Source organism: Drosophila mauritiana, chromosome 2L (genome assembly GCF_004382145.1).
Source record: "Drosophila mauritiana strain mau12 chromosome 2L, ASM438214v1, whole genome shotgun sequence".
Classification (NCBI taxonomy): domain Eukaryota; kingdom Metazoa; phylum Arthropoda; class Insecta; order Diptera; family Drosophilidae; genus Drosophila; species Drosophila mauritiana.
The window spans coordinates 3223435-3237862 of record NC_046667.1 but is presented as its reverse complement, the minus strand read 5'-3'; the positions used below and the strand labels follow the sequence as shown (position 1 = coordinate 3237862).

Here is a 14428-nt window from a genome sequence, read left to right as displayed (position 1 = left end):
AAAACAATACTAAGGAAATAGCAAAGCATTTACGTGATTTTGGCAAACAAAGTATATACGCATTATTTACTTCAAACATTGTGGCGAGCAGCTATCAGATGAGCACTGTCATAGTCATAAAAAAAAAAACTGGTTTGACTGGTTTTTCGTCGTTCTTTGTTTGACTGCGATTTGTAATTGCACACTGGCGGGCAGGAAAACAAAGGAGTTTGGATGGGAAAACCTCCCCGCTTCAGGAGTTCTTCAAAAAGAGCAGTGAAAACACGAGTTAGAAAAAAACACCCCCGCGGAAGAGAGAGTCGTAAACAAAAACCATGAGCGTCCCTCTGCGAGGGGTTTCGGTTTCGGTTGCCATTGGAAAGACAGCTGATTGCGGCGCTCTCGCGCTCTCCCTCGTTATCTGTGAGAACTAATACTAATCAGCGCAGTTCATATTTTCAACTTTCCTGAATTCATTTTCATTCCGTGCCATGCCAACGGCCGCTAAAGATCGCGCTGTTCTTCGGTTCTACACAAGATATAGCCATCTATATAATTACGCGCGGTAATTCTCAGTCCAGTAGCAGTACTGTGTGTGTGTGTGCGTGTGTGAAGTGTGTGAGCTGCACTTGGCTTATCAGTTGTTGCATTGCCACAGTGATAATCGCTCGGAATCGAACTGAATATTTTTGTGGTTTGCCTTTGGTAGCCTTTGGCCCGCATCGCCCCCCTCGCAACCAACACCCCTGTACCTGATAAGCCGCAAAAAGCCTCAGAACCTGATATACTTTTTAGTGAGAACTACATATTAAACACTTAGTTAGGCCGTCTAGAGCAACAAAAACGCGGTGCTACTACCCATCGCGAAAGACGTGAAAACGAAGGAGGGTCCAATAAGTCGGCGGCTAGGCCAACACACATACACTCGCAGATAAATCAGCTGCTTTTTGGGAAGCATGGCGAAAAAATAGGGCCCATTGCGATTAAAAGTGCGTCTCAGTTGCTCAAAACAAAGGCTAAAGAGAGCGACGTGCTAAATGTACATAAATACACACGATTTGCATCATAAAGAAGATCGAGTGCATTTGCGAGCGCTATACAGCAAAACCAAAACAAAGGGCATATCGACATTTAGAGTAACTTCGAAGCAATATATTTATTCATATATGTGTGTACATATGTGCATTTGTTAAAAAAATTAATACAAGTTCTTATAGAGACGAAATTAATATATAATAGAACCATTGTCTGTAATTCCATCAAAAGTATTTATAGGCCGGACCGCATTTGCTGTAGCGCAATAATCTGGTGTCTTCTCTCCTCCTCCCCCGCAGAGCACGTTCTTTGTGAGCGGCGACTCTACGTGTGGCAATAACAACAAACATTGTTTATGGCAGTGGCGTAGAAAGGGGGTTTGAGGAAACGCAGTTACTGTAATTTATTGTATCTATGTGCTTAGTATGCCCGCTTGTCTTCAGATGCACAAATAACTTAAACATGTAACTTCAACCCCCTTGAATAGGTTTTAAGTCCGCCCCTGTGTGATACTCTCTCGTTTTACATATGAGACCATGTGTGTTGGTGCGCTATTCTTGTTTTGGGGCATGGTCTGATTAGCAACAGGCGACCGAGTGTTCTCAGCCGTTCGACTTTTTATTAAATGGGTTGTCTGCCGGTCTCCCAGAGCCCCTCCTCCGTTGAGCCCCCGCCCCAACGCCCTTGGCATAAGCTAGAATGCGAATGAACTCACGCACACATAGACACGAGGAGAGCGAAATTAAAATTCAAATGAGCAACAGGCACGCACACACTCAAACACCGCGAAATACAAAATATTATTTATTCTAATTGCTTGACGCGCCTCAAAAATTAACGCAAAAAGCAGGCCTACGACGAACAAACGGAAAGCGCAAATTAAATGGAGAACGCGAGCTAAAACAACATAGAGATAACTAAAAGTGAAACCAAAATTGCAGTTAAGGTTACAAAGCCGAAGTATCAAAAGTGCTAGACAACATATAGAAATCTTTAAATCTTGAAAACACGACATGTCCAGTTGGAGTTTGGCCAGTGCCGTGTCGCCAAATGTCACCGGTGGCGATGTCATCCGGTTGAACCACCTAAAGTCCAGCTCGGAAACGCATCTGCCATCTCGGGGATCCGGATCGGCGTCTGGAGGGTCTGGAGCACTTCCTCGTCCCACGACGCCCGTGCCCCCCAAGAAACTGTCATCCAAACGACCTCCGCACTTGACCCTCAACATAAAGGCCAAGTCCCACGATGCTCCGCTGGCCGAGACGGAAAACACGGTGCTCTCGACCAGTGAATCCGTCTATGGAACTCCGTTGGGCGCCACACCCATTTCGTCACCTGCCAACCAAAGTCAACGCAGTCAGGCGAGCCAGCATAGTGACGAAAGCCGCCACAGCAGCAGCACCGCCACCAGCGGAGGATCCATATTCCCCCACGAACAGTACAAAACCATCAAGAAGATCAACATCGGCTTCGAGAATATACGCTACACTACCAAATTCGGAGTCTTCCAGAGGGGTAAGTGCTTCCAATCGGTACTTATTTGGAGGTGATCATTGTCAATTTGGGACAGTGTTTTGACTAGTCTGATCTAACTATGGAGATAGAAAAGATTATCTTAAATAACAGCATTTTGATAGAATGACAAACTTACCATACTATAACAAACCCTATTTACTGTTTAGTTTTGTTTTTTAAACAATCTTGACATTAAAAAACAAACCCCTCACATTTTTGTTTGTTTTGTTCAATTGGAAATAGGACACGCGCCACTTTGAAGGAAAAATTGTATGGTATTCAGAAAAGAGGAATAAATATGATCCATTCATATAGTGTGTATTCGGAATGGTATTTTCATTTAATGGTTTCAAAGAACGAAATGTTCGAAACAAACTTAAGGGGTTTCCATAGAAAGTGTATCTTTAAACTTTGCGAGCTTATGTAAACAAAAAAGATTTTGATATTTGCCTGACAAGAAATAGACTATATGGATTTCGACACTCTGAGAAGCCGTCGCTTTATACTATATATTTTCGGTTCAAAGTTTGGAGTCCTACTTGAACAAAAGCTGTCATCTGGAGAGCATTCCCCCCAAGGTCATTAAATGGCTTTTTTGCTCCCAGTCACGCATTGTCGGCAATTATAATTAAGGGCTGGCTATGTGCTACATATATGTACATGTATGTGCATACTAGCGTGGTAATGTCCAGTAAACCCAATTAAAATCAGCCAGTTATATGGCACTCGAATGGGTCTTTTAAATAAATGGTCAAATAAATGGCCTTAATGTCAAAACCATCAAAACAAAAATAGTGCCACAATTATTTAAATCGTCAGCACTTAATGCTGTGATATCTGATAATGTTTCGGTTCATCAATCTCAAGATAAAGACAGATAATGCTGCACCTAGGTAACTTTGAGATTAGGACACTTGCCTAGTATCAACTTCTTGACGCTGTTCATAAGATCTGAATGTGGGGCAAAGTCCGCCTTGCAGGAAACAAACTGGGCAAAGTGGGGAATATCGGTTGCCTTTATTGGATATATGTAACGATATGGGACTCTTCAATTCAGTATATTGACATGATGCTGATTGGACGAATCACTGGGTTCAAAGAGCCTCTTAAATTAAATTGAATATATCTTGGGCACACGCAGAAAATAAAAAAAAGTGTAGTTGCAGGGTCGGGTCTAAATTCTTGGGGTCAGGTGATTTTATTTAAGCAGAGCCCATGGACCTATTTGCACATCGTGGAGTGTGGCGGCTTTACTACACTGTTTGTTTACGATTCGCCCATCCCAAAGTTTCAATGGCGATAAGACTGCCACTTACAACATGAATAAATACCCAGTCGCAGCTAGTTGATACTTCCCTGGACATATAGCATGTGACTCACGCTAGTGCACCATTGATAGATAGGCATTCCCGAAAAGATATTTCCCCGAACAGTGGCCCAATGGAGTATCCCAGGTGACTAACGTTCTGAGTCATTCGAGTATCTGATTATGATCCTGGTGGAAATTATGACACGTGCCTTTCGCTGATTATATGCACGATAAATCATAGGCAGTCATTATGGGAGTGATTACCATGAGTTCGTGTTTGGATAACCAGTGCTTTGTGCTGCGTACAAGACTAATTGAGGTGGATAGCTCCATGTGTCCAATCCTGCGTAATTGCAGCTCACATTAAGTTAGTACACTCGAAAAACTTTTAACACGGCCCATTTACCGATTCGAAGGCGAAGCATAACGGAATCCAAAGTGTCCCCAATGTTACTCGTGTTTCATATCTGCAAACTACTTTATCGCCCACACAACTATTGTGATAATAAAATGTACTGCGTGTATAACATACATCAGTTCTTCACCGTTAATGTATTTTCGATTATTCAAAGTCGGCAGCCGGTGAAAGCATTCGGAACAAATGATATGTGATTTGAACGACATGGTTATCATTACAATTCCCAGGCATGTTATTATGACGGCGAATAAAATAATACACCATATATGAAAACATTTTATAGCTGATTCTACGCGCTATGAAAGAAGGCGCTAGCGTTTTAATTGAAGTCACTTAAATTCCATCCTAGATTTCCCGTTGCTATTCGCGTGTCTTCATGGACTCACTAATTAAGTGAATTTTCTCATTTTCCCTTTTAAAGCGCTGCAGTCTATTAAATATATTTACAAAAGATTCCGACTTTTAAAAACAGACTTTGGATGTGAGTCAGGTGATTTGAGATTGGAGCTTCCTATTTCAATTAAGATATTAGCACGCTTTGGATTTAATTGCTGGGTTCAGTTTCCTGACTAATACAAAATAAGCTTTTTAAAATGACCGGAGATCTCTGGATGTGCGTGATGAGAATTTTAGAAGGCTCAAATAAATACTTTCGCTTTCTTGCAAACAATTAGATACTTCTTACATGAACTTCGTTCAGTTAAAATTACTAACAAAGAGTTTGGCCGCCGTAAATCTAACCAGAAATTTCCAGATAAGGCTTGTTGCATTCTCAAAATTGTATTTAATTACTAGCGCAATTAGCAATCAATTTGATAAGAAAGCCGATCCAATAACTCGATGCGACCTTCTCGAATTCGAGTTGGTAATCCCAATGTAATATGTTGTGTAAACATGGAAGGTGGTCAGATGCAGGTGGTACTCATAAGCCCCCCTTAACAAATGCAGTTCCAAGTACAAGGCCATAGAAAACACTGATAAGGAGGCCAACTCCAGTGGAAGTGCAATAAACACCGCTCGTTGTACACCTGTTGGCCCAGCGATGAGTCTAGTCTAACATCTGGCCCACGGCATTGAAAAAAGGCGTAAAGGCAGTTTAACGACATTTTTGGTCATAGAACTTGAGTGCGATAAGATTCGACTACGGAGTGATTGATAAGTGGGCGCGCAGACCCCTGAAATCTAAATTGGACAGGAGCCATGGCTAATCGACAGATTAACCGGGCACATTCGACATTCAGAATGGGCGCCTACAATGTATTTGGCCCAGCGAAACGAACCCCTCACAAAATTGAACATATTGAACTTAAGGTTTATATGGCATTATCATCCAGCCAGTGGGGATTCAGAAAAGCGTGCAAAACGAGATTAGACAGCATTGAACGCCAGTAATCGGGGGCATTGGGATTTCCTTATCACTCGGGATGTACGAGTTAAGTTAATCTGGGAATGTGGGGCACTATACAATGGGAATTAACTAAATAGAAGCAAAGTCAATCGGACTTCGTTTGCAACTCATTAATGCAAGATATTGCTCAAAGTCATTAATGTTCTTATGTAAAGCAGCCACCCTCAATATTTTATGAAATAATCTTTTAAAAAAAACCAAGGAATATCATAAACTAATCTAGAAATTCAAATAGTAGCACTTCGAGTTTGATTTAACACTTTTAGTGAGTAATCAAATTAAGCTGAATTTCTTGAAAACTGTGGTCTGTCAATGATTAAGTAAGTTTATAGAACTGGCTTACTAATCAGCTTTAAACCAGACCAATAAATGTAGTGTGACTTCTTGAGATTAAATGATTAAGAAGTATTTTTTTAATTTGTAGTCTTAACGACATAAGTTTCGCTTTAATTTTCTTTGCTTTAATTTTTTGACACCTACAGAAACCAAGGATGTGCTAATGGGTTTAACGGGCTACTTCAAGTCGGGAGAACTTAGTGCCGTTATTGGACCCTCTGGAGCTGGAAAGAGTACTCTGCTCAACATTCTGTCAGGATACACGTAATATAACCTGCATATAAATACTTCTATCAAACTGAGCTAATTTCTTATTGCAGAACATATGGCTTCACGGGGGATTTCCGGGTCAATGGAAACAGGCGGGATTTGAAGGCCTTCAAGCCAAACGTGGCGTTCATCCGCCAGGATACGAGTCTTCAGGCCTTTCTCTCCGTCAAGGAGGCAATGCATTTTGCGGCCAATTTGAAGATCGGCATTCACATGACACACAGCGAGAAAAGGGAGCGGGTAAAGTGCATCCTGGAGGCCATCGGTATGTACGAAAACCGGCATACCAGGACGGGGCAGCTCAGTGGAGGTCAGAGGAAGCGTCTTGCTATTGCCCTGGAACTGGTGAACAACCCACCGGTGTTGATCCTGGACGAACCTACAACGTATGTTATTGTGCATCAACACGTAGCTAAAAACTAATGAAATGCATATACTTTTCAGTGGCTTGGATAGTTTCACCTCGAATCAGCTGATAAATCTGCTAAAGAAGCTCGCCATCGAGGGACGCACAGTCATCTGCACGATCCACCAACCAAGTGCCTTGACCTTCGCCATGTTCGATCATCTGTATGCCATTGGCGAGGGCAAGTGCATCTACGCCGGAGGAGCCCAAAACCTGCTGCCCTTCCTGGGCGCCCTCAATTTGCACTGCCCGGAGTCCTACAATCCAGCGGATTACTGTGAGTTCGGGTTGGTAACCTCCGTAGGAGATAGAAAATGATAAATATTCATCTAATTTACAGTAATGGAAATAGCAACTCATGACTATGACACGGCCGAAGACAATCAGCTGGAGAAGCTGGTGGCCCTGATGGACAATGGTCGCAATGAGGATTATAGACAGAGCAAGACTGCGCGAGTGGCCCAACTGGCGGCCATGAAGAAAGTTGGTAAGGCAATGGATAAATTGTTGGTATACTTCAATGACTAACCAATAATACTTTTTAGACCAGCTTATGGCAGCGGGACTGATCACACCGGTGACAGCTCCTGTCATGTCCACATCCGTGCCATCGCATTTCATGCAGGGCAACACCTTCAAGCCACTTACCCCCATCAATGAGCTGTCCTCCCGAGTCTGGGACAGCCAAACGGCGGGAATCGGAAAATCTGGGAGCTGCTGCAAGCCAAAGAAGAAAAATAAATCCAGGCCAGCCATAGAATTGGATCCATCGCATCTATGCAAAAGGCAGAACATCTACGCCACTCCGTTCTACCGACAGTTGAGCATTCTGCTCGTGAGGACATTCCTTCTAATTTGGCGGGACAGTTCGTTGACTACGATGCGCTTCGCTATTCACCTGATCACTGGCATCCTAATAGGAACCCTGTACTTTGGGATCGGCAACGATGCCGCCCACACGCTTAATATCTTCCGATACCTCTTCTACACGATCATGTTCATCATGTACTGTGCGTTCTCAGGCATACTGGTGAAGTGTAAGTATGGAGAATAAGTGAATGGAAAAGTAGTTATCATTCTATCGCCCGCAGTTCCGCTGGAGTTCCCCATTGTGTCGCGGGAGCACTTCAATCGCTGGTATTCCCTGCGGGCGTATTACGTGGCCATCACCCTAGCCGACCTGCCCATCCAGATCATCTGCAGTGCCCTGTTCATAGTGCCCACATATCTGATGACCCAACAGCCGCTGGAGCTCTGGCGATTCGGAATGTTCTTTCTGATTGTGTTCGTTACGGCTCTGGTCTCGCAGAGCATTGGTTTGGCGGTGGGAGCAGCACTGAGCCTAAAGCTGGGCTCCATTCTGGGACCCTTCTTCATCTGCCCGTTCCTCCAGTTCAGCGGGTTCTTTCTGATGGAGAAGGACGCTCCGGTGTATCTGCGCTGGATGTTCGACATATCGTTCCTCAAGTACAGTCTGGAAGGGGCCACGATGGCCATTTTCGGATATGATCGCGAGCCCTTGGCCTGCAATGAGCTCTACTGCCACCTGAGGCACCCACAGTTCATACTCAAAAGTCTGGACATGGCCAACGGAAACTATACGCTGGCCCTCATCTTTCTGGTCGGCGTTTTGGTCTTTCTGCGCATCCTGGCGTTCTACATCATGTCCTTCCGCCTCAGATTGTTCAGATGAGGCACACGGCTCGAGCGACCAAAGGAAACCTGCCACATTCCGCCGACAGTGAAATGTTTTACTTTTATATTTGTGGTTTCTATTTAAGCATTTATTCGAGAGAAACATATGTGCCAAAGATTGTTGAAGCCGGTAGAGCGTAAGGAAATCGTGATATATATCAGAAACACAGGATCATAGAGCCCTCACACACACTCACACACACTGACAAGCATACACACACGGCGGTAACCGAGATCAATAATTGTAAATAGAACATTTTTATAGCGTAGCATATAAACAATTGTATTTTTGTAACGTATTAATGAACCATTATTGACTAGTTGTAAAACTGACCTGATTTTCAGGCGTCGGCTGCGAGTATACATTTGAAAATATTACAAAAATATTTTGCCATGAAATCTGAAGATGTCTGTTTTAATTGTTTCTCTGACCTTTAATTGTTTTAGACTTAATATATATCCCATAAAGACTCTAAGCACTTAATTGTTTTGAGTGCTTGGCAAGTTTATCTGCATTCAAGCTAAAATATTCGAAGTCTATGAATATAATTTACATTAAATATTTTATATACATAAAGTTCTTATTTTTGAAACAGATCGCAGAAGTATGCCACGAATTGCGATCAAACTTGATTGCAACTAAGTGCACTTCAAACATGTTGGCAGATGAATTGCGATTAATAGCAGTAGCCGGCTTTCGACTTCCAAGCAATTGAAATCAGTCGCGTTTTGAATATCAACAGAAAGTGGTCGGCAACCGGGGATCGCAATGTCTCCTCTCTCTTTCAATCGGTTAATGTGATCACGACTTGAAATCTTAATTGGCGAGAGGCGTACGAAACAAAATGTATACAAAGTCGCGATCAAATGTGATAAAATATCGATTTAAGAATATAGGAAAACATTTGAATATTAATAAGCATTATTGAATGCAAACTTGGAGTTGCAAACGCGATTCGCACCCATCAGTGGAAGCCTATGCAAACCAGTTTTCCAAGAAAATAAGTCGTGCAATTAAAAAATTGTAATCACCAGATTTTACAGTAGTGCATATGGACTGACTGCTGTAAAAGCAAAAGTTCCGGGTAAACTAATATCATTGATAAGCACCAGCTGTGCGAAGTTAAAAATGAACAAAGGCAATTAAAGGGTCTAACTTCTATTATAATACGCAGATTGGGCTGCACAAGTGCAGTCATGTTAATGGGTGTGTATTATCAGCGGTCATTGTTTCGTGTTGAATACTGTGTATCAATTACCCAGTGGCGTCGGCCAATTGTTAATTTCACTCTCTAAAGAAGGTCATTTGGTTTCCATAAAATCGGTGCTCACTTTCAGGCGGAAAATTGAAAAAAGTGGGTTTCATGTAATGAAAAGGTAGTCCCATGGGTAAGGGTCTAATTGATTAGGCCATCAATACCTTTGGAATTATGCCCGCATTAATATTCCTATTTTATTCCCCTTGTATTATCTCTAAACTATTTTCAGCTCACTAGTTATCTTTTCGCCTGACCTCGGACAAGATCCCATCGATACGGAGTGGGTGGAACTGCAGTGGATTGGAGAGCCAACTCATGCACGTTGTTGTCCAACAAGTTTGTTTGGGGTTGGACGACCTTGATCCAATCCATCCAACTTTGTGCGATAAGATTATCCGCGATCCTCCTTATAAAAGTTAGGTGAAAGCTTCTAAATGTATCAGTCATTAGGAACAAATATGTTCTGCATTTATTAAGAACTGAGCAGTCGGTTGTTCAGTTCACTGGTTTATTGACCAGCTCAACGTTCAGTACCGCGCATAAACAAAAGGCAAAAATCGAATAAAAGCAATTCCCCACACGGGTATCTGGTTCGTTCATAAACAACAATCTGCTGCCGTCTAATGGCCGATAACGCGGTGCAAGCTCAGCCAAATGGTCTGGGAGAGAAGCAAAAGGCGCTGGAGCTGCACTTTAGCCAAGTGAGCTACAGCTTGAAGGGGGCCACCAAAGGATCCACTCCCATTATCAACGATGCATGCGGGGTCTTCAAATCGGGACGACTCACGGCCATTTTGGGTCCATCGGGAGCTGGAAAGTCCACCTTGCTTAATGTTTTGGCGGGTTTTAAGTAAGTAAGAAGTTTATTTTGAAATGGTCTTATTATAATTGTATCTACCATGTATAGACTCCAGGGAGTTACGGGCCAGTTTCTGTTGAATGGACGCCCCAGGGATATAATGAGCTTTCGGAAAATGTCCGCCTATATTGCTCAGAACTTTGTGATGCTGAATCTGCTCACGGTTGAGGAAACGCTGCGTGTGTCTGCGAACCTGAAGATGCCCAGTTCCACAGCTGCTCAGGAGAAACAGAAAATTGTATGCTTTTGAGATAATTAGCGTAGATGATTGGAAAATCTAATCGTAAAGCTCCCAGATAGACGATATTATCGACATACTGCAGCTGCAGGCCTGCCGCAGGACCCTGGTGAAGAATTTATCCGGAGGCGAGCACAAGCGCTTGTCCATTGGCATTGAGTTGGTAACGAATCCGCCCATTATGTTTTTTGATGAGCCCACCAGCGGATTGGATTGTGTGGGCAGCTACCAGGTGATTTGCCATCTGCAGCGACTGGCGCACGATGGCAGAATAGTTGTTTGCGTGGTTCATCAGCCAGGCTCGCGACTCTTCCAACTCTTCGATGATGTCCTGGTTCTGGCTCACGGAGAGGTCCTTTACGCAGGTGAACAGCGGGAAATGCTGCCCACCTTCTCACAATCCGGCCACATCTGTCCACAGTACTACAATCCCGCGGATTTCGGTAAGTTTTGTCCTTAATCTTGCACCTTACCTAACGCAGTTCAATATTTTTATAGCCCTGGAAGTGTGCAGCCAGTCCTCCACCACAGAACGCTGTGAATCGCTGATCACTCGGAACAAGATGATGCACAGCACCGCCAGTAATGTTGTGAAGCTTCATGTGGATGAGGAGAGTAAGTGGTGATGACCGGCATAATTCTCAGGATGGCTTTTCTCATACAAGTCCCATTTCCGCGCTCCTGCACTTACTATTTTCCCCTACTGCACTTCTATCTTCTCTGCTCTATCTGTCGCCTTTCTCTGCCTGCTCTAATTTTATTCCAGCAGCCTTGATTGATGTCCACAAGGATGCCTTGGACTTGTCCCACCTGCGCGGTAAGGAGCAGGTGGGCTTCTGGACCCAGCTAAGTGTCCTGCTTCGGCGTCATCTGCGCTCCATGTCCAGAGATATGGTGAGCCTTGGCTTGATGCAATCAACTATTGTATAGCTTGAATTATTCCGTGATCTTCCAGTTTGCTGTCCAAATGCGTCTGGTGATGCACGTGGTGGTGGCCCTGCTCTTGGGCGTTGTCTACTGGCAGATAGGTGGCGATGCTCAGAAAATCGTGTCCAATGTATCCTGCCTGTTTTTCGTGATACTCTTTGTGTTCGCCGGCAATGCCATGCCCTCGATCCTGTTGTGCATGCAGGACTCGGCGGTGTTCATCAGGGAGTACTACAACGGATGGTACTCCCTGGGAGCCTACTATCTGTCCAAGGTCCTGGCCGATCTGCCCCTGCAGCTGACTTGTCCCACAATGTTCATCAGCATCGGCTACTTCATGACGGGTCAGCCTCCGGAATTCCAGCGATTTGCCATGTGCTGGGCCCTGTGCGTAATGACCGCCTTCATTGGTCACTTCATCGGGGTGATCGCAGGCTCCTTGTTCACCATGCAGTTGGCCATATTCCTGGTGCCCAGTGCCACCATTCCGTTTCTCCTGTTCTCCGGCTTCTTTATCCGGTTGAACGAGCTCTCCTGGTTTCTGCGCCCCATCTGCGACGTGTCCTTCTTCAGGTACATCTTCGAGGGTCTGATGAGGGCCATCTATGGATACGATCGCGGGGAACTGGAGTGCTATGCCACAAACAACTTCTGTTACTACAGAACGGCGGATCAGTTCCTCAAGGACTTCCAGATGCAGGGCAATGAGTTCTGTTGGGATATGGCGGTCCTGGGAATGTTTCTCATCCTCCTGCTGCTAGCCTTCTTTGTAACCCTGAACGCAGTCATCCGGCGAGCTCTTCGGTGATATGGTTAGTTTAGTTACTAATAAAGTGTTACGATTGTTAAACTTTTTATCTAAAATTCTTTCTTTCGACACATTTTTTACTTACATCTTACATGGTTATTATCTACAAATTAGTGGAGTCACGAACCGAAATACTTGAATTCGACATACAACTTTTATTTTGCTATCTTGAGTTAAGAATAGATTGGTAAAACTAAACAATTATATTAGGGATATATTAAATTAAACTTTTTGATCAAAAGTATGTTCTTCCAATTATATGTCTTATTGTATACCCTTCATAATAATTAAAAATATTTTTAATGGCTTTTAATGGATTCCATTCTTCAACGAATAGTTTCTAGTATTCAATCCCATAGAATCTCCCATGGGTTCCCATCAACTAACATGCTTGCAGTTTAAATGAAATATTAAATTTTCATCCATAATTTTCAATGTAGATCCGCTCGCTTTAATCTCTTTGATGTTGTATCCGACTGCCGACAGACTTATTTTCTGGCAGCGACATAATTCAAGCCTCGAAAGCGCCGTTACTTGCAGCCAAAACACACACTCTCACCCACACAGACATGCAGCATATAGGCAAGGACATCTTGGAATTTGGGCTGACTTACTGCCGCTGTAGTCTGAAGTCCCGTGGCCTTTCTGCATCTTCGACACTTTTGGGCTTTGGCCCGAAATGCATTTTGCCAAGCTTTTTGTGACGTCTGCGAAACTTCCGGTGGAAGGGGCAGAAATTCCATTATTTTACCCGCAGTCATGTTGCAAATAGATAGCAAATTCGTTTAGGAACATTTCCCTCTGAGCTTTGCACTCAGAAATATATGTGTTTGGCTTGTGAGCGAAATCAATTAGCGTCCTTCGGGTCGGCGAAAGCCCTCAATTTAATTATATTTAATGAGAAGCCACCTGTAAGCCAGTTTCAGAGACCTACGGCAAAAGTTCCATGCATCGGAAGCCATTGCCCCCGTCACATAATCAATTTAAAGAACAAACAATTTGGGCAGACAGCAAACGTTGGCAAAGGCAAAAATAAATTTTAAAGTGAATTGAATATATCTGCAAAATTTAAGCAGCCAATCGAAAAGTTGGGGCCTCTTTTTTGAGTTGGCAAAAGCATATGAAAAGTTCTTGAACTCAGTAAATCCCCAATGACCCAAATAGAAATGCTGGCGAACTAAAACTTTTTGGGTGTGAATGGGAAAATGCGGACACGTATTCAGATGCGTAGGTGGAAATTTGTTAAGTATTTACGGGTGGGATCAAAAAACGAAATGTTTTAAGCATAATGTATTCACAAAGTGATTAAATAATTTAAGTTTTGTTATGTGTCCTTACATTTATAAATGTCCAATAAACCATTAATTTATTTATTAAACCCCCAATGGACATTTGTAAACAAACATTTGTAAACAAACATATTGCTGTGAGTAAATGCATCACTGCAGACAAACAAATTGCTTTATGCAACTTTATAAATGGTATCACAAACTTGCCATGTTTTCGTATAAATCAAATCCAACATATCTGCGAAAAGTGCACAAAACTTTGCGGGCAAAACACTTTTGCTTTTATTTCATTTATTTATTTTGTGGCTGCCTCAAGACGCTGCACCACCGCCTCCGGCAACCTTGGAAATTTATGTGCAACACTTGTTACACATACGACATGTTGGACGTGTGCAGTGGCTAAGACAAATCGATTGCTGTTGCAGCCACTTCTTTTGTGGCGCAAACAATGGCAAGGGCGTAATTTATTGAACACTTTGTTGCACTTGCCACCGCCGAGTAATTCTCGGACTTAACCTCGAACTAGGGTCAGATAATCCCCATTTTCTATTGAGATTTATATCGGCTTTGGCTCCTTGAAACTTGTAAAAAATTGCTCCTCCAATTCATTTTCCTTTGAGCAATTAAACGAGAATTTTTTTGTTCGTATAGCCCAACAAGTGGACATTTTGTATAAA

At 43.0% G+C, this 14428-nt stretch overlaps 1 protein-coding gene across 1 annotated transcript; it reads left to right on the top strand.

Moving 5' to 3' along the window:
- Nucleotides 1-583: 583 nt before the first annotated feature.
- LOC117136776 (ABC transporter G family member 2) lies at nucleotides 584-12518 on the top strand. The gene is made up of 13 exons (XM_033297828.1): nucleotides 584-2529; nucleotides 6147-6264; nucleotides 6321-6656; nucleotides 6715-6953; nucleotides 7017-7163; nucleotides 7222-7713; nucleotides 7768-8367; nucleotides 10240-10480; nucleotides 10538-10727; nucleotides 10786-11170; nucleotides 11226-11342; nucleotides 11494-11621; nucleotides 11683-12518. Exons 1-13 carry the CDS (start codon nucleotides 2028-2030, stop codon nucleotides 12460-12462), a joined length of 4275 nt encoding a protein of 1424 aa, XP_033153719.1. The 5' UTR covers nucleotides 584-2027; the 3' UTR covers nucleotides 12463-12518.
- The last annotated feature ends 1910 nt before the right edge of the window (nucleotides 12519-14428 follow it).